The sequence below is a fragment of the Mauremys reevesii genome, linkage group 11 (genome assembly GCF_016161935.1).
Source record: "Mauremys reevesii isolate NIE-2019 linkage group 11, ASM1616193v1, whole genome shotgun sequence".
Taxonomy (NCBI): Eukaryota; Metazoa; Chordata; order Testudines; family Geoemydidae; genus Mauremys; species Mauremys reevesii.
Genome location: NC_052633.1, coordinates 17,639,594 through 17,660,513, shown reverse-complemented (window position 1 = coordinate 17,660,513; position 20,920 = coordinate 17,639,594). Strand labels below are relative to the sequence as shown.

Below are 20,920 nucleotides of genomic sequence, written 5' to 3'. Positions count from 1 at the left end.
GCTTCATCTGTTCATCTGCTGCAGCATTGTATTGGGTGCCTGCTAACCTTGGGTATAGTTGAGGTTACATCAAAGCAGTCACTGCATCTTGATATGCCCATATCTTTGTGAGGAATTCTCTTTTTGGGGGCTAATGGTCTGTCTCAGCCTAGAGGTTCTGTATGTATTTATTTTGCTGGCGAGTTTGAGCAGAATCCTTTCAGCTATTTGAAGAATGGCAGATAGGCCCTGATGGTCAGCTATGCAACCCTATGCTCTGGAAGTCCCTATGCCTCTGGCTGCCAGGTGTTGGGACTGGAGGGCAGGGGACGGATCACTTGATAACTGCCCTGTTCGATGCATTCCCTCTGAAGCAGCTGGCAGTGGCCACTGGCGGGAGACGGGATGCTGGGCTAGATGGACCATTAGTCTGACCCAGCTTATGTTATAGCTAATCTGGCTCCAGCCTTGGGAGGGAGGGGCGCATTGGGAGCCCAGGGGGGTGGGTTAGGTTCCTGGAGGAAGCTGTGAGTGAGGTCCACTAGCTCCCAGGGGCCAGGTCCTGCTGAGCTAGTTAGGAGCTAGTCCGTTACTAACCTGGTTAGTCACACCCTTCCCCCCCCCTTGGGTGGGCTTGGGGTCAGCGAGGGGACCCAGGTGTGGCCCGTGGCCGGGGCAAGCCTCAGCTCCGCTCCAGCCCTGGCAGGAGGGGCGAGGCGGGCGCTGGGTGCCCGCCGGCGCGGGGAGCAGGGAGGGGGCGGGCCCTGGGCGAGCGTGTAACCGGAGAGCTCTGCCTCTCCGCGCTGACAGGCACGCGCGGCGGCCTGAAAAGGCAGCGCGGAGCCGGGAGGGCGGCACAGGCAGGCTCCTAGCGCCGCGCGCCGGAACCTCTCCACAGAGAGACGCGGGCGGGCGGGCGCGCGGGGTGTGTGTGTGTGTGTGGCGCGGGGAGACACCCCGGCGGCACGTGAACCCTCCGCCTCCCCCAGCGCCGCGTGCCGCTGCCCCGGCCACAGCCACAGCCACGCGGGGCAGGGAAACCACGCGCCGCGGCGGGAGGGGACGCGCGCGCGGTGCCACCCGGCAGCCGCCAGCCCCGGGGCGGTGCGATGCCCCGGGCGAGTCATTTCTGCCGCCGGCTCTCGGGACGCGGGGGCGATGCTGGCTCGCTGGAGGCAGTGACACGCTGAGGGACTGTGGCGATCGCACACACGCGCGTTACAGGCACGCGCGATTTGGAGCCTCGCTTTTGGGGGTGGCGGGGAAGCAGCAGCCGGCTTCTCTCGCTTCTGCATTGGAGGAGTTCCCGGGCTCCTGCGAGTGGGTTTGTACAAGGCAGCGGAGGAGAAGCGAAAGACAACGCGAAACATTTGCCGAGGAAATTCTAAGGTGCGGGGGGAAACCAGCGTGATTTCCAGTTCCCGAGGAAAGCCCCTAGCAAACCCCGCGGGGGAGAAACCCACCCTTTGCCTGCTAAAAATGGATACATTGCCTCTCGTTTGGGGATTTGTAGCTCTGTCCTTGGCTGGATCCGGAGTGCTAGGCGAAGCAGGTAAGACACCCAAAAGTTAATTTCCTCCGCTGTACATGTTAATCCTTTGCCTATGAAAGCAGGCAGGGGATGAGGCGTCCTCTCTTCCCGTTACACAATTCCACAGCAGGTTTGGTTAGCTAGAGCCAGGACTCTCTCCCCTTGCTGGAAACACAACTTTTCTCTCCCTGGATGCAGTGTGGTGAGGTCTGGGTGTCTGTGTTTTGAAACACACTCACACGGAGCCAGGCTTTGGCTGTGTTCAGATGTCACATATGGAATAAATCAAAAGGTTTTTAAAAAAACAACTACAAAGCCTTTGCATTACAGTTTTCGGGAGAGATTTTTTTTTTAATGTTTTGAAGCAGAACATATCTCCCTGGAGTTTTTTTTTCCCCAACCCAGCCAGAAAGGCATAAATAATTTATAGCCACTCGGTTGTAGATACATTTACCAAGTCTAATTAAATAAGGCTTGAATGGGCAAGGGAGAAAAGCAACCTACTTTTGCATCTGAGAAAAGTTCGTATGTTTTAAAGACGGGGTGGCGGTTCCAAAAAATACCCACATGGCTCTTAGCAGATCGTTTTGTGCCTACTGTCTAATAAAATGCACCGCTCTGTAGCAGCTGGGGATATCCCCCCCCGCCCCATTCAGTGTCTGTTTCCAGGGAAAGAGGAGCTAGTGCATATACATTTTTATTAATAAAATAAACAGTGCGGACCTCAGCGGTCTAAGGAGCCCTCTGAAGTGGTTAGAAACTTTTCGTGATGGAATTCGGTCCTAAGCAGTTGCCAAAAGATAAAAAAAAGAAAAGGGAGGTGTGGGGGGAGCGGAGGGATGAGGACAAACTGTGTTGAGAGAAGGGAAACAAAGAGACTCCGATCAAATTCCAAATCCGCTGTTTAATTCTGACCATCGGTAAATAAATGTTGGGCTGCGCAGAACAGCCGCGTGTGGCTGGCTCACTGGTGAAGGGCACACTCAACCCAGCGCGCTTAATTACTCCGCCGGAGATCTGACAGAGCCTTTCCAGCTCATTAACCGCTGGGCAGGGAGTGAAACCCTGATCAGACAGATCGGGGGAGGGGGGGGGGAACCCGCAAGAATAAATATACAAACCTCACATGTCCTACTGTTTATCGCCGTGATTAAAAGATGTGCCACTCCTGGAAGCCGCTAGCTACCGCCGGGAGGCGGGGTGAGCCGAGGCTAAGCTAGCATCATGCTCCCCCCGGCTCCGCGTGGAGGCACTCGCTGTATGTCAGTGAACATCATTATTTCATGCCACCGCAGGCTGCGGATCCCGTCACTTGTGAGTCCCCCTGGGCGTGTGCCGAGGCGGACGGCGCTCGCTCATCCAGAACCAGTGCCTGGCGCTGGGAAACCCCCTGGCACGTTACGGGGGGCGGTAAAGGCCGGCTAAGGTGACACGGGTGCCAGGGCTTTGTATTTGAAATTGCAGCTCGGCGCCTGGTCGGGGCTGCAGGCCGGGGGAGGTGGGGGGGGGGGTCCCGAGGCGCGTGGCCCCTGGGCTGTCCCAGAGCTCAGCCGGGCAGAAACGCAGCGTGCAAGGGGCCCTGTACGATGCACCTCCAACAAACGCACCGAGGCCAGCTCGGACTGAGAAACTTCTGCGCCTGCCCCCGGGGGCCCGTGCACCCAAAGCAGGGGGGGGGGCCGGGGGCGCCTCCCTCGGCTGGGGCCGGATCCCGCTGCCAGCGAATCCAACGGGAAGCGGGATCGGGGCCGCAGTCGTGTTTGTGCGGACACCTCCCACACCCAGTGTCCGCCTGCTGCCATGTTCCTCCTTCACCTCTCCCTCCTCGATCCGGGTCCAGGCGCGTCGCAGGGAAAGATCCAGCGCAATAGGCAGCAGGGGAGAAACTTCCCAGGGAAACCCTCTTAATGGGATTTACAGTCAGACCAGCTCCGAGGGTGGGTGTATAGGGGAGCGGGGGGGTCCAGCTAAAGCGCTCCCCCCCCCACAGCCTCTCCCATGCAGCGGCGGTTGTGCAGCTGCGAAGAGCGGGGCTGTGCAGACGATAGGAGCCGAGCAACACACCCCGTCTCATTCCTCCAGCGAGACAGGACTTTTCTGGTCCCTGGTGCTAGCCTCTCCCTCCCTCCCCCGCCTCAAGCCGGCGGCTGCTGCGGCTCTCGTGTGCACGGGCAGCCTCGCTCCCCCTGGGCATCGATCTGCTTGGGCCAGTGGAGCAGAGAGAAAGGCGGGGCGATCCGTACCAGTCCTGCCGGCGCAGCGGTTCCCCCACCTCAGCCGGAGGCGAGACCGCTCAGCCAGAGACGCCCATTGACTGGAGGGCACCTCTGCTCGCTTCCACCGCGCCCTGCCACCAGCCCCTTCTGGTCCGGGGCTGCCTGCATATGGGGGGGGGCATATTCCCCCCCCCCAGTCAGACAGTGAGACTCTCTCATTCGCTCCACCAGAAGTGATTTCAGTTGCAAATGAGCCTGGGCTGTTGTTGCTTTTCCCACCTGAGGAGGGAATGCTTCATTCAGCTGACTGATTCCTCCCTAAAACCAACAGCGGGTAATGGGGGAGATCAGAGCTGGGATTAAGCTCCCGTTTGCCGGAGCTGGGCTGAACGGCAGCTCTTCCCCAGCGCCAAAGAGTCTGAACCTAGTAGCTGGTCTGTGGGTGCATTTACGTGTTGGCCCCTTAAGGGGAAGTGCCGTGGTAGAGGCAACTAGATCATTGATACCAAAGGGATTGGATGTGGACAGTCCCGCTGGGTTTCTTCTGCTATTATTTAAGAGTCGTTTTTCGGTGAATTTAATGCCCCTGGAAGGTAGGCGCCAGCTTTCACAGCCCTGGCCTGACCCAGGCAGAACCCTTCTAAGGGAGAGTGTGTGGGAGTTCACAGCCCTTGGCCTTTCTGAAGGGCCTGCCAGTTAGCCCTGGTGATGAGGTTTGATGTGGACATCTGTTCACTTAGGAACTAGGCTGAGACCGTAAAGAAAATATGTGCTGCAGGGAGTGGGCACAAGTACTGAATCACACACACTTGCAGTGGCGGGTCTAGAACTCTACCCTTCAGCTCCAAAACGACAGGCTTGTCCGCTGAAAGGAATCCAGAGCTGATCATAGTCGTAGGTTCTTTCCTCTACCTCTGGACAAGCCATTAGAGGGCAAAACCACACCCACTCACTACTAGAGGGCAAATGTATTCAGACACCCTCCCTACTGGAGCCCCACCCTCCCTCCAACTGCAGGACCATCTAACTCAGGGGTTCACAAACTTCATTGTGCCGCGACCCCTTTCTGACAACAAAAATTACTACATGACCCCAGGAGGGGGGACTGAAGCCTGAGCCCACCCAAGCCCACCACCCCAGATAGGGGGTGGGGGGGGCACAAGCCCAAGCCTGAGCCCCACCCTCCCTGGTTGCTGGTGGTGGGGGGGTCAAAGCAGAAGCCAGAAGGCTTCAGCCCCAGAGGGCCTGTAACCTGATCCCCACTGCCCAGGACGTGGGCTTCGGTCCCAGGCGGTTGGGCTTTGGCTTTAGCTCCTGGCCCCAGCAAGTCTAAGCCAGCCCCGGCGACCCCGTTAAAATGGGGTGGTGACCCACTTTTGGGTCCCAGCCCATAGTTTGAGAGTGCCTGATCTAACTCCTACTGCATATACCACTAAGCTGCTCAAATAATGCCCTGGCGGGGACTGAATTCATCCCTGTCCTGGACATCTCTGTCAGAACAGATTTATCCCTGGAGTTCATAACAACGCTCCTAAAGAAGACATTTATTGCCTTTGTTATGGACCAGATGACAGTTGTTTTTCTTAAAAAAGGTCTCATGAATAAATCCACAGGCCCCTCCTGCAAGTTCTCCTGCTTTGCCCCACCCTCTGCCCCACAAGCCTTGCACTTCAAATTTGCACTTTGCTGTCTGGGAGATTCAGTGGATGTTACTGAACTACAAATACTTCACTCTCTCCTATGCTGGCACAGGCATCTGTGGGAAAAGGGTTTTGTCACAGTCTGAAAGGGGACATTGTGGGGGACACCCTTGTTCGCTGAAACAAGTCTCAGTACTTTCCCTAGGAATCGAAATTAGAGGGGTGTTCGAATTTACAGGGGCGTTGGAAAACAGCTAAATTGGCAACAACACACGCAGCGCTGATTCTGTTAGGTGCTGTGTGCCCTCATGTCCTTGAGTAGATACAGAATCAGGTTCCTAGAGGTGCAGGGCTCTGTATCCCATTACCATTCCCTGGTGCCATGCAGTTCAATAAAAATATTTGGGTGAGTGCCTTCCTCCTCCCCACAATCCAGCCTCCGGTGCTGTTTGCGTTTGCAATGAAGTTCTCATCCTGTTTGACATGAGACTTTTTGTTGTCAAGGAAATGGTTGTGATATCACAAATACTGGAATATGACATCATTGTGTAATTCAATAAGAGACAATAAACTGTGACAGGGTGCACACTGATTTATATACAAGTAGTTTTAGTAATTAGCAAACATGGTAAGAAAAACATGTCAGAGGTGGATGGATTTATATTGGAAGTCTGGTGTATTTGAAAGCTTTCCCCCATTATGAGAGTCCCTCTTTAAGCTCCCCCAAGGGATGTAAATAGAGAGGGGAGAGATTTTTTAATAGACAATAATATGATAATCCACACAGAAAAAAACCTCTTCCAGTCATTTTTACTGTAAGAGATAAACACTGCAGCTGCCAATTTATTTGTAGTCAAGCAAAGACTAAGATAACTATGTAGGGAGTGGGTTGGAGACCCTGGAAAGATAAATCTGATGGTTGGACGTCTGTGTGTTTTTCATCTTCCCTCAGCTAGTTGCAAAACCAATCAAATAAGAAAGTAAAGGTTTTGAGTGACCCAAGTACAGAGTGATTCAGATGATGTTTATGCAACTCCGAGCAGTGCTCACTTGTAAAGACTTCCAAATATTTTCCTAAAAGCTGATATTTTTAGAAATGACTTCTGTAATCTAGCAGAACCAACAACCCACTTGCATGCACACATGCGTGGGCGGCACACAAACACTCATTGCTTTGCCTTTTAAAATCCTGTTATGCTGTTAACTGAAAACTAACTGGGAGAGAAAGGATTTTTAGACTAGGAATCCGGCAGTTGCCAGGAGCTTCATTAAAACATATGAGTATGTGCTCAGTGAGGGACTATAACCCATGTTTTTCTAACTTTTTTCTGGCACAGAACTATCATTGTTTGTGGCGTCTGCTGTAACAGCAGACATGCTTTTCCCCAGAGGGCTCTAGGAGACACTTTCCATCTCCATCTCTCAGCTTTCCCTCCTCCCATTATTTACTCTTTGCTTTAGGTACATTGTGCCAGGCTAAGGGGGCTGAGCTCAGAAAGCAAACTAGTTCCGTTCTGGGAAGCTGTGTTGGAGAAGAAGCTCTCCTCCACTGCAACAGTATGTCACTTTGCACAAGCCATTGGATTGGCTTCCTAACCGGATCTAGTGCAGTTGGGTTCCAGGACACAGTGGCCTTGTATCACGGATAGCCTTAGAGGAGAAAGCATCCTTCACAGGGTTTAGGAAGCTGTCAGGTTCAGATAAGGCTGGGATCCTATCCTGTGGGACCCCCAGTTGTATTAATAAGGAAAAATTAATTTTTAAGCGCTGGGACGACTGCCAAATTATGTGACCTCTGACAGACCAGCTGTGCTGTATAAATACATCGTATATGTCTGAACACCGTGATCGGATCTGAAGTTGAAATATTGAAGCAAGCATTTAGCAGTGTTGGTGGGGGCCATTTGCAGCAGTGTGAGAGAAAACTGCAAGCTGCTAAACTCCTCTCCATTGTGATATGAAGTCGCAGAGGCAAGCCTCACATCTTGGGGTCTCCCACTTGGGGTCTCTAATCCAGAAAGCAGGGAAAGATGACAGAATTTACACACTGGGGAGTGAGGAGGAGGCGTGAACAGCTCCAGTTTTACCCTCATCATACACCAGCCCTTTGACACATTTCTAATTGTAACAAAGGGATAACTAGGTTATTTTCAAAATCCCTCTTCACACACTCTGGTTGAAACTGTGGTAGCAGCATCCACACAGGTCAGGGTTGCTGCTGGCACCATTTTGCACTGGTTTGGGCTACAGTGGCATGGTTTTAATCACAATCAGAATCAAAGGGGCATCTCCCAGTAGGCAAAGTCACATCAAAGTCTCAAAGGACCAAGTTGTTCTCCAGAGATAGACACAAGAACTGACTTCAGGGGGAGTTTTGTCTGAAGGAGGAGTTCAGGAATTGGTCCAGATTGATCAACCGGTTTGGCTCCCCTCAAAGACAAGGACTCACCCCAGTGAGCCTTTATTCACACAAGTAGTCCGGCTGAATTCAATGGGACTGCTTACTAAAGGGCATGTAGGACTGGGTTTTAGATCCTGGCTGCTAAACAAAGACTTCGTGTTTTTAAAAAAAATGTGCAGGTGACCGTCTGTCATTTTGACTTCAGCTGCAAATTTTGTTTTGGGGAAAGGATTTTCCTTTGTGCCTTTCGTTTTTTGTTTTTTAAAATGGTCTCTTAGAGCGGTTCCTTTTCCTTAGAGGGATGTAGAGGAAGTGAGCCAAGTGTTGGGGGGGGATCGCGATGAAGATTGCATTAGCTGGCATGCAAAGTGAACCCATATATTAATAGAAGAGGGTGGACAGAACTGGAACCTTTTATCTGAATTGCCCCTTTCCCCTCCAGACTTGATGGTTCAAGAAAAATAGGATCCAAAGCTTGAACCACCCACGTTTTGGGGCTTTTCTGATTTGCCCATTACGTAGGTAAGACAAAAGTGATAGCTCGTATACAGACACACTGAGCTCTGGTGCTTCAGAACCCGGCTCTGAACCACTCTTGGTTTGGGTTTTGAAAACCTGGCCGCCTCTGGGCAGCTCTACATGATAGGGCTAATAAGCCAATAGGCTTCCATGCCAATGCCATTCATTTTCACTTCACATGTGTTTCTTAGAGGGATCCCTCAGAACCTAGCCCTGGCCTGGAATTCTCTCTTCCAGAGTGGGGAGGGCGAGAGAGAGCTGTAAAGAAACATGTTCATGTGCAAGCCACACCCACCCTTCCTTTCCTCCCTGACCACTGAATGTTTGCGCAGCAGGAAACAATGTATTTAAGGCATTTTCCAGAATGTGTAATAACTTCTGCTCTGGTATTAAGGCTTAGCAGTAGCTGCATTTGAGAGAGCCCTCAGAAAGACAAAATAGCTTTTGCCCAGCAAGGCTCTTAAATAATACCATCTCCTCCTGTGTCTCCATAAAAGAACCACGATCTAATCCAGAAGAGTGGGGGAAGACGACAGCAGGGGGATTGTGTCCAGTGTGGCGGTGCATATTAGCATGCTACTGACACGCCTTTTGGACAGCACAGTGCCAAATGTTCAGTGTAAAGCCGTTTAACTTGCTCAGTAGCTTCAGCAGCTCCTCTGATAAAGATCCTTGGAGAGCCTGGCCCTGGGAAGGGGAGGAAGGGAACGGTAGTTGACTGGATGGGGATTGCAACAAGAAGTGTTGGATACAGAAGGAAATAAGACATGATCCTGGAAGGTGTTATGGAGGCGGGGGTGGGGGGTGGAGGGGTAAGATGCAGGATCTCCTTCTTGGCATTGTAGTAATAATAATCATAATAATCATAATTTCAGATTTATATAACACCTGTCATCAGAAGAGATCAAAACTCTTTACACATGTATCCTAGGTGAATGCACCGTCCCTTCCTTAATTCATGGAAGTCAATTGCCTCTTAATCTTCTTCCATTATCCCCCCACCAGCCTTTTTGCAGGGGGAAGATGATCCCAGTATTTTGCATATTATGTGTTCTGTGGCCAAGTGGACAGGGAACCTGGGTTCTACTCCCTGTGCTGCTGTGTGACCCTGGGCAAGTCATTTCACTGCTCTGTGCCTCAGTTTCCCCATCTGTAAAACAGAGGTTATGATACCTCCTGTGCAAAGTGCTTTGAGATCTACTGATGAAAAGCACTCTGCAGGCCCTAGATATCGCTGTGAAACAGTACTAGTCCTTTATGCAATTTCAGTTGCTCAGAATTATAATACAAAAGCAAATGGAAACAGACGCTGTTCCTTGTTGACCTGAAAGTTCTAACGTTGTTTGTTCCTCCACTCAAATGACTATTGGAGTAGCCATGAATTGTAATTCCAGACCTATCAACAATGGTTCCAGAATTACATTTGCAGTAAGGCCTGGAGAAGAGTGGACATAAATATAAACTAACACTATTAGATCAGTTGCCCTATTGGAATTGCATTTGTTTATGATCTCAGATGACAAATAATGAGGTTAGTGCAGGTGGCATTATGTGAAATGGCTATGATGTGAAATCTCATCAAAGTAACATTTTTTAAAAATGAAATGAGAATTTTTAAAGGCTAGGGATCAGATCCTCAACTACTGTAAATCAATCTAGCTGCATTGATTTACACCAGCTGAGGTTCTGTTCCTTGTGATTTTCAGGAAAGAGTTTCTAGTTGTCCCAGTGTTAGGTTTCTATATTAAGTTCCTCCCTGGATTAAGGTAGCAAGGAAGGGTGCAAAGATTGGAAATCTTTTAATTTCTCACTTTTTAAAAAAAGTTAATGATTTTTCCTTGTAAAAGTTCACAGGGAACAGTTCCATTTGATCAGTTACCAAGAGGTCACAGTTCACTGCTGTCCAGTGCTAGGAAGTAAATATATTGTATCCAGGGCTGGTGCAAGGATATTCTGCGCCCTGGGCGAAACTTCCACCTTGCGCCCCCCGCCCCCTGCACATCAGTTCATTGAAGGACAAACCCCAACGAGCCTTTATAGACCCCAGGGGCAAACCTGCCCAGGGGGTCAGCCGTGCCCAGAGGCTGCTCCCCAGACCAGGTTCCCCCTTCCCTGCCCCCTGAAGTCCCTTGGAGGGTGCATAGCCCCCCCCCCCCCCGTGATCCCTCCCCAACCCACCGGCCCCCGCTCTGAGTCCACTCACTGGCTTTGCCGGGCTTGGGCCGCTGCAGCAGCTCGGCAAGGAGGAGCCGCCTTCCAGATGCACTGAAGAGCCAGAGCGTCGGCTTCCAGGGGCGGCGAGCCCCAGCCATGGAGGAGCCGGCGCGGCGCAGGGGGGCTGCAGTCCTGCAAAGGCAGTGGCACCACTAGCAGGGAGCAGCTGCACCCCCGCCCCTCCTGCCCAGGCTGTGGCCTGGCACCCCCACCCCGGGGGCTCCTGCAGCAGATACATGCGGGTGGTGGCCCCCGTGTGCCCTCTGGCTCCCCGCTCACGATCTGTGGCTCCCGGGAGTGAGCACAGCGAGGGGCGGGCTGGGGGGGCGCACGGGGTCCACTGCCCGCATGCATATGCTTTTTGGTGCGCCCTAGGCGACGGCCTAGTTCGCCTAGGGGTTGCACCACCCCTGATTGTATCTCTTCCCAGTTGCCTTAGGAAGTGGTCAAACGGCTGCATTCCTAGCCTGATGGATTGGCTCATTTCTTTTTTGCTTAAGCCCAGACAGAGTTTTTATGAGGCTGTCTCGTGACAGGCTGAAGTCACTCTGAATAAAACAAAATCCTAGTTCAGATCACAGACATAGCCCTTACAATCGGCTTAGCTGTGGCTCAAGCATGAAATTTAGTTAAACTCTGAGTGCAGCTTGGAGGGACTCAGATGAGATGGGGTGGCATCTGGGGAACTTCCCGTTTTGTAGAATCCTGAAAAGTTTGTGCGTGTGCTTAATCACTTTGTGATCATCTTACCGAAGGTGCTGTATAGCTAAATAAGTGCATTTACATGTGTGTGTATATCTGTATCTATTAAGTTGTTCAGGAAGCCTTTGAAACTTTATCCCACAACAGAAATCAAACCAATGTGACACCTCAGTTAACTATGACCTCCACTTTTGGGCTAAAATAGCTAACCTTATTAGCTTTCCCCTGTGCTATGTGTCTTTCCTTGACAGATCATTAAGCAATGTTTAAATCAGAGATATCACATTTATGGTGTTTGATCCCTGTTCATGTTCCTAGATTGGAAACTCCCTGGGGCAGGTTTCAGAGCCGTGTTAAATTGTATCCGCAAAAAGAACAGGAGTACTTGTGGCACCTTAGAGACTGACAAATTTATTTGAGCATAAGCTTTCGTGCATCTGATGAAGTGGGCTGTAGCCCATGAAAGCTTATGCTCAAATAAATTCGTCAGTCTCTAAGGTGCCACAAGTACTCCTGTTCTTTTTCCCTGGGGCAAGGATTTTATCATATGGTAGAGGCTCAGATAGCACTGTGATGTGGAACCCTATAAAAACCTAAATAGATAGTTCTAAAGCACTGTGGGTGGTGGTGGTAATAATAATGAATCCACCAAGGTGTTAGAACACTAGTTTTTCCTACCTAGGCAAAGGACTTAAGCACGTGCTTAAGTGCATTACTGAATGGGGATGGTTTGCTTAACTGGGGCTCAGGGTCTGATCCTGGGAGGCACTGAGCACCCTCGACTCTCATTCACGTCACTGGGAGCTGAGGGCACTCTGCTCTTCACAAGGGGCACTCAGCCTGCGGCAGGATCCCTTTGTTACTGAGCTATAAGTGGGTATGTGCTGGCATGAAAAGGAGCCTTTAGGGCAGCAGTTCTCACAACAAATATGTTGGTGGCCTCAGAGTACAGCCATCAACCCTTGCTGGTGGCCGCACTGACGTTTTTTCCTAAAATACGTAATTAACTTTAGGAAAAACAAATAAATATACACAGAGACACGTCTAAGTCATTGTAATTTATTTATGTGGGTTTTTTTGTGTGGCCTCAAACATAATTCTGTGAAAAGTGATATTTGTATGTTCATTAATATCACTTTTCACAGCACACTTTTTCTCAGCAAGCCCCAGGACAAATTAAGCCCTAAGTCGGGGGTCAGAGAGGGAGGTAGCAGGGACCGGGGCAATGTGGGAATGGATGTGGGGCCAGGAAGGCAGTGGGGGTCCAGGGTGATGGAGAAGGATGGATGGGGAGTCTGGGGAGGCAGCAAGGGTCTGGAGCAATGGGGTGGGGGGAGCCTGCATGGCCGGAGCCGAGGGTCAGCACCCGCCGCTGCACGGTCAGAGCCAGGGGCTGCACAGTTGAAGCCGGGGGTTGGAGCCCATTGGCTCATGGCTGGAGCCAGGGCTCAGCACCCAGGACTGACTCCTGCTGCCACATGTCTGGAGCCCGGGACCTGAGCCAGAGGCCAGCGTCCAGAGCCAGGGCTGGAGCCCAAAGCTGAGGCCACATGGCCAGAAAAGCCATGCAGCCAGGCTCCCAAAGTCCCGCCACTGGAGCCTGCCACCTAACCACTGAGCGCCACCAAGGCGGGTCGAGAATTCACCTTGCTCCTGCAGCGTTGTGCCCCCCGTGTCTCCAGAGGCGGTGCAGGGCAGCAACAGGAAGGCAGGGCGGGGAAGAAGCCAATAGTTTGCTTCCCTTCCCGTCACCACCCAGGAGGCTGGCATGGCTGCAGGGTGGCCGCATTTGAGAAACACTGCTTTAGGGCATGTCTCCTTTGTGCTGAATTCCGAGGAGCAGAGATCTTTGGGCCTGTGAGGGAGGAGGTAGCGGAGCGCGGGCTGCGGTGTTCATGGCATTTAAAAAAAAGTACATAAAGAATGTAGCTTGAGGGGATGGAGCCCTGACCGCCAATAAGCAACAACTGCTCATCCTCCCCTCCTGTCTCCATACCCTTGGACAGAGATCTCACAGCCCGCTTTGCGCATCCTTCTTTCTCCCTGGCTGTGGTTTCGGGGAACACTGGCTCTTTGATCTCATTTATTCCTAACTGAGATGTACTTGAGCGATACTCCTGACCCAGATAAAGCTCATTTGTTTTCTGTGGGCCAGATGACAGGCACAGTTTGTAGGGGCGGCCACCACGGAAACAGCCTACGGCTCCGTGCCTGGGCAGCCCTGATGTTTTGCAAATGCTCCCAATGTGGCTGCCAGGAGCTTTGACTCTCACTCTCCTTGGACTCTGACATACAACAAACGGACTCAGAGGGTCTGCATGTCGCCCAGCTACTGGGAGCTCCTTAAATCAAGGCACTGGGACTTGGTAGGGAGGTACGTAAACCTCATAGATCATTCATGTCTGCTCAGCGTGTGTGTTGACATGGCGCTGGTTATGCCCCCAAAGTCCTGTCCCAGCATGCACTGGGCTCAGCCAAAGGATTCTCTGGACAGCAGCCTCCTCTTTGGTGGTTCTAAAGTCCTGCTTGTGATTCTCAACAAAATGTTACCTAGCCTGATCCTCCCTCTTGGTGCAGGCAGAACTCCCACTGACTACCTGGTGCTGGAATGTCTCAGCTCTGTCTCCTTCCTTGAATGGGTATGAGAGCAGGAGCTGCTCCTATGTCATGTGCTATTTTTGCATGAATGCATCGTAACCAAATATGACCCTAGTGAATCAAAAAGATTTATTGGTGGTTTCTTGTTGGAAGCCACCAACTCTGAGCGGCTGCAGCATGTGTGTTTGTTTTGAAATGCACCTCTTTGGCCAGGGTAAGTTTAAGTTATACTTGGAGTTGGCCTTGGCTTTTTGCATCCAAGATCAGAGGATGCGCTGAACCCTGCTTTTCTGATGTCAGCAAAATCTGGTGAGATTTAATTGGCAGAAAGCTCACTCAGTGGGAGAACACCCTCTCTCTCAAGATTTCACAGCGTTCGAAGGCGTCAGGGCACTCTCATATAATCTCTTAGGCAGATCCCTGGGCCCAAGCATCTGCTTTGATCCACTTGTGTAATGCTTGCCAGGCCAACTTCCAAGGGAGTGGTGTGCACATGCACGTGAGGGGCTGCTCTTGGCCAGTGAATTCCAGCAAGGAGAGGTTTCTCCTAATTTTCCCATGGGGAGATGAGGGGATATATGTTCTGCACCACAGAGTGGGCAAGGAACTCAGCTCTCCAAACCCAGCTGTGTGGGGAAACCTGTGTGGGGAAACCTCTCAGGACACCTTTGGAGGGCTGGAGCCTTTGCGCTGTGTCCAGTGTTTTTATGTGATGTCTCAGGCCTTTGGTTCCCCACCATTACATTGCACAGTACTCAGGGAGCTCTATTACCATGGACTTCCCATCAGCCTTCCAGGAGTCAGTCCCAGTGTGGCGGGGGAAGCAGTGTAAGGTCATGCTGGAATGATCTTACTCCCCGGGGCATCTGAGGGAGGATGATGCCCAGGAGAGAAGCTGCCCCCGCCCTCACCAGAGCCATGGCAGCACTGTAGAGTTGGTTTAGAGACGTTTCCCTGTGATTGAGGACAGGGGAGGAGCAAGCCAGAGATCTGCTGCTTCCCCGGCTGACCCACCATCCTAGATCTAGCTCCCCTCCTCCAGCAAGCCTGAGAGGGAGCACAGGAGACCGGTTTCCAAACAGTGCATTTAGCTACTGAGTGGTGGCACATACTGGGCCCCTAGCAGACCGGGCTAATATGTAATGTTTCATTTTAATTTTATTAAGTGAATTTAAGGCTGGTGAAAGCTGCCAGGGCACGCTGAAGACTGACATCTTCTGTTTAATCCATACAACACACACTGCTTGTGCGGCAGCAGTGCCCGCTTCCTTCACCCTGCCCAGCCCACGTGCCTCAAGTCCTGACCTGTATGGAGAGACTTGGGCTGGAAGGGTGGCCCAGGCCTTGTCCACACACAAACTTGCACCGGTTTAGTTAAACCAGCTTGAGTGGATTCTGTGATTTTGGTTTAAGAGTGTCTTATTTCTGTTTCGCGTAAGCCTGGGCTAGCTTGCCTTCATTATATTAATTGCTTTGCACTGTATTCTGCTTTGCATTATATTCAGCAGTAATGCAAGAAACCCACAGGCCTGTATCCTGTAAGACATTAGCTTCAGCAAGTTAGCATAAGGCCTGAGGCCTCTGGACGTTGAACAGATAAACTTTGCACAGAAAACGGCCCAGCAGAAAACCCAAAGTATTGGGGGAGCTGAAAAGAGAGTTAAAGGGGGAGTTCTGACCACAGACACATGAGTCAACCACAGAAGTGTCCTGGCAATGAACTGACGTGCGTAACAGGTACATGAGATACAGCTAAGGCTAACCTGCTTACTTGCCTAGACAGCTTTTCTTCTAAGTTTCTTATTTTCTTATGGGTTTGATGATCTGTTTTGTAGGTTTATATTCGAGTATATTTTGGTTGTAACACAAGGGACCTACAGGCCACATCCTGTATGTTGAGCTAAGGCAAAGTTCGCACACGTATTTGGATCTTTTGCCTAGAGCGCTGGTGATGAGCTAAAGCATAAGATCCATATATGGCTGCGACCTGTAACGTAGAGGATATGTTGAAATAGGCTGGCATGGGGCACAGGCGCCGGCTTCTAATTTTCCCTGGGGTGTTCAACCCCCACTCAGTCCCAGGCCACACCCCCACCCCACCCGTTTCCCTAAACTCCCACCTCTGCCCAGCCTCTTCCCGCCTCTGCGCCAACTTTGCCCCGCCTCTTTCTGCCCCCTCCCCCGAGCGCGCCCCCTCCCTGCTCCTCCCCCTCCCTCCCAGCACCTCCTGCACGCTGCGAAACAGCTGATCTGCAGCGTTCAGGAGGAGCTGGGAGCAGGGCTTTGGAGCTGTGCTCCGGCTCTGGAGCAAGCTCCAGGCAAAAACCTGCAGCACCACTGCTCCGGAGCTGCTCTGGGCTCCAGCTACGGGCTCCGCTCCAAAGCCCTGGCTGGGAGGGAGGGAGAGGAGTAGATCAGGGGGGGCCACTGGTGGGCGGGAATGGGGGGGGGAGGAAGGGGAGCTGGCTGCCAGTGGGTGCTAAGCACCAGCTAATTTTTCTCTGTGGGTGCTCCCTGAACTTAGGAAGCCCCCTATGCATAGGAAGCCCTGGAGCACCCACAGAATTGGCACCTATGCATGGTGCATCACAACTTGGAATTTGGAAAGAACCAAAAAAACCAGTTAGGACAGAAATAACAAATGTGATACCTACCCACAAAAGGGCCATGGTAACGAACTGACGTATATGATAATAAGTTGAGATCATTGATATACTAACCTATAGGAGAAAGCCACTTTGACATTAGTAAAGTGAGGAAATACAAATAAGGAAAAGGGGAAAAAAATCCCCTGCTGAATATGCATCAAACATAATGGCAGCGTAACATATTATAAAAGTGGCATTGCAGCCGAGGGGCATTGGGAGAAGGAGATGTAGTCCTTGGGAGGTGCCAGAGTGCCGGCCACCGGTGAGGAAGGGAAGGCGATGGCTAACACTTCATGTTGTTCTACAACGGATGATGTGAGTATATGGACGTGCCGATGTACGTTCTGTAGTATCTCTATCTACCTTACTGAGTTTGGGTGTTTGTCACTGTGCTAAATGTATTCATAAACTATATTTGTAAAGATAGAAGAGTTCCTATACTGTGAGTGTTGCAACTGTGCATATCAGGGTTCCCAACTATATCATAATTTGAATAATACCGGGCCTGATCTTGGGGCAAGGACATGTCAACCCTCAAAGTGATAACTGAGGATTCTTAAGTAATCAATATAATTAATACACAATCTAAACATCAGGCAACTTAATTGACTTAAGTAAATCGAAACAAGCCTGATTTTTGCTGAAATGCAGACACCCACACAGCCTTTTGCACCAATTAAGCTGAACTGGCTTAAAATGACACTGTTATTTCAACATGGTATGTAAATTAGCCTTCAGTTTTCATGCACATCAGTGCTTGGCCGCTCCCCTGGGGCTGCCAACAAGGGGTGACCGTTCTGGTGGTGCATTTTTGTGGTGAGGGCGTTTGTCCACTGGAAGCTGGACTGACACCAGCGCCAAGTTGTCTAGCCCACCTCAAGGAGCCATTAGATCATTTGGTCAGGCCGGGTTGCTTTATGAGGCCTCATCTAGCTGATGTAATATCCGCCGTCATAGTGTCGAAGTGCTGATTATGGACCAGCTGCTGCTGTTTATTTCAAGGGGGCTGCTAAGGGAGGAATGCCACAGCAGCTTCTGGCCCTGTTAGAGTAGCAGGTGACATGTTCCTGTGGGTGAGGTGTTCTAACAGTAACAAAGAGAAACACAGTTGTCGCTCTCCCTAGTATCTATGGAGCTGAGAAATGCAGCCCCCCAACCCCATCTGCTTGTTTGTTTCATTCAGTTCAATTACATTTTGTCTTTTAGACTGTAATCTTAAAAGGAATTTGGGTGTAAAACCATTGGGCCTGATTGTGATCTCACCTACCTTGTATAAATCAGGAGTTTCGCCACTGAAGTCAGTGAAAATACTCAGGGTTAAAATTGGTGGGAGATAAGAATCAAGCCCATGGGATTGGTCAGTCCCGCCCTGTCTACCTGGTATGGGTTTACACAGCAATGTGTGAACCCAAGATTTGGGGTGAAAGTAGATTTCTGCACCTCATTTTATCAGCCAAGAATGAAAGAAGAAAGGTCAGATTCTGATACCCGTGTTCACATGGTGGATCTCCTTAATGCATGAGCTGTCTTATTGACTTTATTGGGGCTGCCTCTGGAGTATTCATTCTGTTGTTCAGCATGAGTAAGGGTGCAAGAATCCTGTGACTAGTTGGTGATACCAGTCTAGTGGGTAAGCATGTTGAAAAAGCTGGAGAGAGGATGATGAGGAGTGGAAGGATTGAATTTGTTTTCATTGCTTCAAGACTTCACCCTTTTCCAAGAAAAGCAGTCTGCAGCTTGAATATTTATCTTCCTTAGCAGGGTGTACAAGTGTGCAAATGATGTAAGGATTTTTATGAGAGGGTGTGGAAGTGTACATGAGTGAAGTGTGAATCACACATATATATCTCGGCATCAACAGATAGGCAGACACATCGGCGCGCACTATCTGTCTAAAATCCACATAGCCACATGTAGGTGCATGTGCTGCAGAAGAGAGGGAAAGAGATCTGTGCAAGAATGTGCGTTTGTAAATATTTTTGTATTGCGCAAGCTCTCTGTAGAACAAAACCAGATGTTTTTATGAGTCCTCAGCTCTTAACTGTTTTGTCGTGCTTTTTTTTTGGATTTTGTTTTATTTGGGGAAAGGGAAAGTCGTAGCGATGCCCTTTGAGGTGCGAGGAGAAAGCTATTTTTAAGGAGGAATATGGTTTAGAACATCAACAAGTAGAAGGGGCTAAAAATAGTCCTGTTTTGTGGCAAAGGAAATGATTACTCCCTCGTGGGGAGGACAGAGCACCCCTCCTCCTTTGAGGAGGCTTCCTGTCGCTATTGTTCACCGCTGGGTCTGCATGCAGCACATGCTTTTTCTTTTTCCAGGGAATTTGCAGGGAGGAGGCAGCTGGTTAAGTTGAAGGGATGTCTTAAGAACCGTCCCACCTGGCTGCACAGTTCTCATTGCAGAAAGGCTGGCACAGGGCAAGTTGATTGCCGGGCTGTGGTTTTCCTGCAAAGAGCTGGCAGAGGAGCATACAAATGGGAAAATTACACCCTCTACAGCCTATAGGGCAGCTGCTGCTCCATGTTCAGACACCTTTAAGGCCAGATCCTCAGCTGCCGTAAATCAGAGTAGTTCCATTGGCATCAATGGGGTTAGACCGGTTTGCACCAACTAAGGATCTTGGCCTTAAATCTTCCCAAAGGATAAGCCTAAATTTCCAGTTGCACTGACTAACAAGATGTTACAAAACCTGTATGAGTGCTGTCCTGCGGTGTATGCAGTACACAGAGCACCCAGAGGAATGTCATTTAGTTTGCTTAAAGAGGCGCGGGAGTAACTTTCAGAAGTGGGCTCATTTGTGATGGGCTAATTATCTCTGCCTTTGTGTAAGACCTGGTGTAATTGTTCATCTCTGCTAGAGATCAGGCTCCCTCCTGTGCTTTGTCAGTGAGTACAAGATTGTGCATCCCCCTTAAAGGAAAGGGCCTGGCTCTGTTTTGTGATCTAATGCAGATTAGCACATCAGAGCTGGAACAAGTGGAGGAGGCATGGCTTTAAAGCCTCACTGTCCGGCTTTAGTGCAGTGCTGCACGCCTGCCCTTTCTTTCCCCTGTGTGTTTGAGCTCTCGACAATCTGTTCATTTGTCTAAGATGGAAATGGCGCAGACAATAATCTTGCCAGGCTGGGGAATGGCTGAACTGCACCTGTAGCGAAGACGATCCGGTCCTGTTGGGTGGCTGCTGAGAGGTAATCTATAATTCACAAGGCCTTGCCGCTTCATGCAGATGGTGATATTGAAGCATGACTGATGCCAGCGGTGCAAAATCTCGGAGGCATTTCCTTCCCCCCACCTCCCGCCCCCTTTTTATTATTCTTTCCTCCTGGTTTGCTGTGGCTCTTAAATTAAAACCTTCCCAAGGCTAAGTGCTCCTAGTGCTGCGGAATTTCAGCCTTTGCTCACAAACATCCCACATTGTCAGCGGCGGGTGGTACACTTCCCAAATATGGCTTCAGTGACAATTGAGGTCACTCAGTCAGTTAACAAGAGTGGGCGTGGGCTGGTTTATAGCTTGGGAATGAGTGGACACACACATGCACTTGCTTCCACTGTGTCTGTTTCATTGTTCTAGTCCAGGCTGGGTGTGGCAGGGAGGAGGAAGCCTGTCTCTGAACCAGGAATCAGGCTACAAGAGTGACTTAACTATTGTCTGAATAGTGTCTGCATCTGGGAAGGCGACACAAGCACTTTCCGTAGCCACTTGATGCTGTTGGCTTAGCGTCATCTGGTTGGCAGCCCCCATTGGATTGCTATGGAGCAGCACTATCGGCTGAATGGAGCCAGTGGCGGCACGCAGTGGTGGCAGTGATGGCCACTCTGCTGGGATTGGGGGAATCAAGGAACGTAAAATATAGATGCCTATTGTAGAAAGATACTTTGTTAGGAATCTTAGTATGTTATCAATTGACTCTATGATGCAGATTTTCCTCCCAGCGAGTAATGAAATAATAAATCAGATTTGTGGTGTTCATAAGATTAAATGTTTTTTTGAAGATGAAATCACCCTCTAGGGCCTGTTATAACCCAAAGCTGAAAGTGCTTCCTTTGCTCAACATGTAATTGTTACCAGGCCATTTCTGGGCCACAAAACCACCATTGTTGATTATCGGAGTCTGTAATTCCAACTGCTCCGCTGGCTTGAAGTGTTTCAAGAGGAGAGAGACAAAACTGAGAGGAGAGGTACTTAGAAGAGGGGAGTGGAAAGACTGTCTTGTGGTTTAAAGCACAGGACAGGGAGTCAGGCGATTGGGGACCTGTTCCTGGCTCTGTCACATACTTCCTGTATGAACTTGGACAAGTCACTTAACCCTCCGTGCCTCAGTTTCCTTACCTGCGACATTAGGATGATGCTACTTCCCTAAGTCGCAGGGGTATGTTGTGCATTTTCATCCAGCAATGTTTGTACAGTGCGTTTGTGGTTTCTGTGGAAGAGTGCCAGAGAGAGCCTGTAAAGGAGCCAATAGAGGGAGAAA

At 50.4% G+C, this 20,920-nt stretch overlaps 1 protein-coding gene across 4 annotated transcripts in view; it reads left to right on the top strand.

Annotated features, from left to right (window-relative positions):
- Nucleotides 1-817: 817 nt before the first annotated feature.
- NRP2 (neuropilin 2) overlaps nucleotides 818-20,920 on the top strand; it is a 140,302-nt gene continuing 120,199 nt past the window's right edge. For 2 of the 4 annotated variants that reach the window (XM_039494121.1, XM_039494120.1), the window contains exon 1: nucleotides 818-1,531. In XM_039494121.1, coding sequence (XP_039350055.1) covers nucleotides 1,459-1,531 — 73 coding nt within the window. In that variant the 5' untranslated portion in view covers nucleotides 818-1,458. The remainder of the gene's footprint in view (nucleotides 1,532-20,920) is intronic. The other 2 variants (XM_039494123.1, XM_039494122.1) reach the window with 1 other exon arrangement.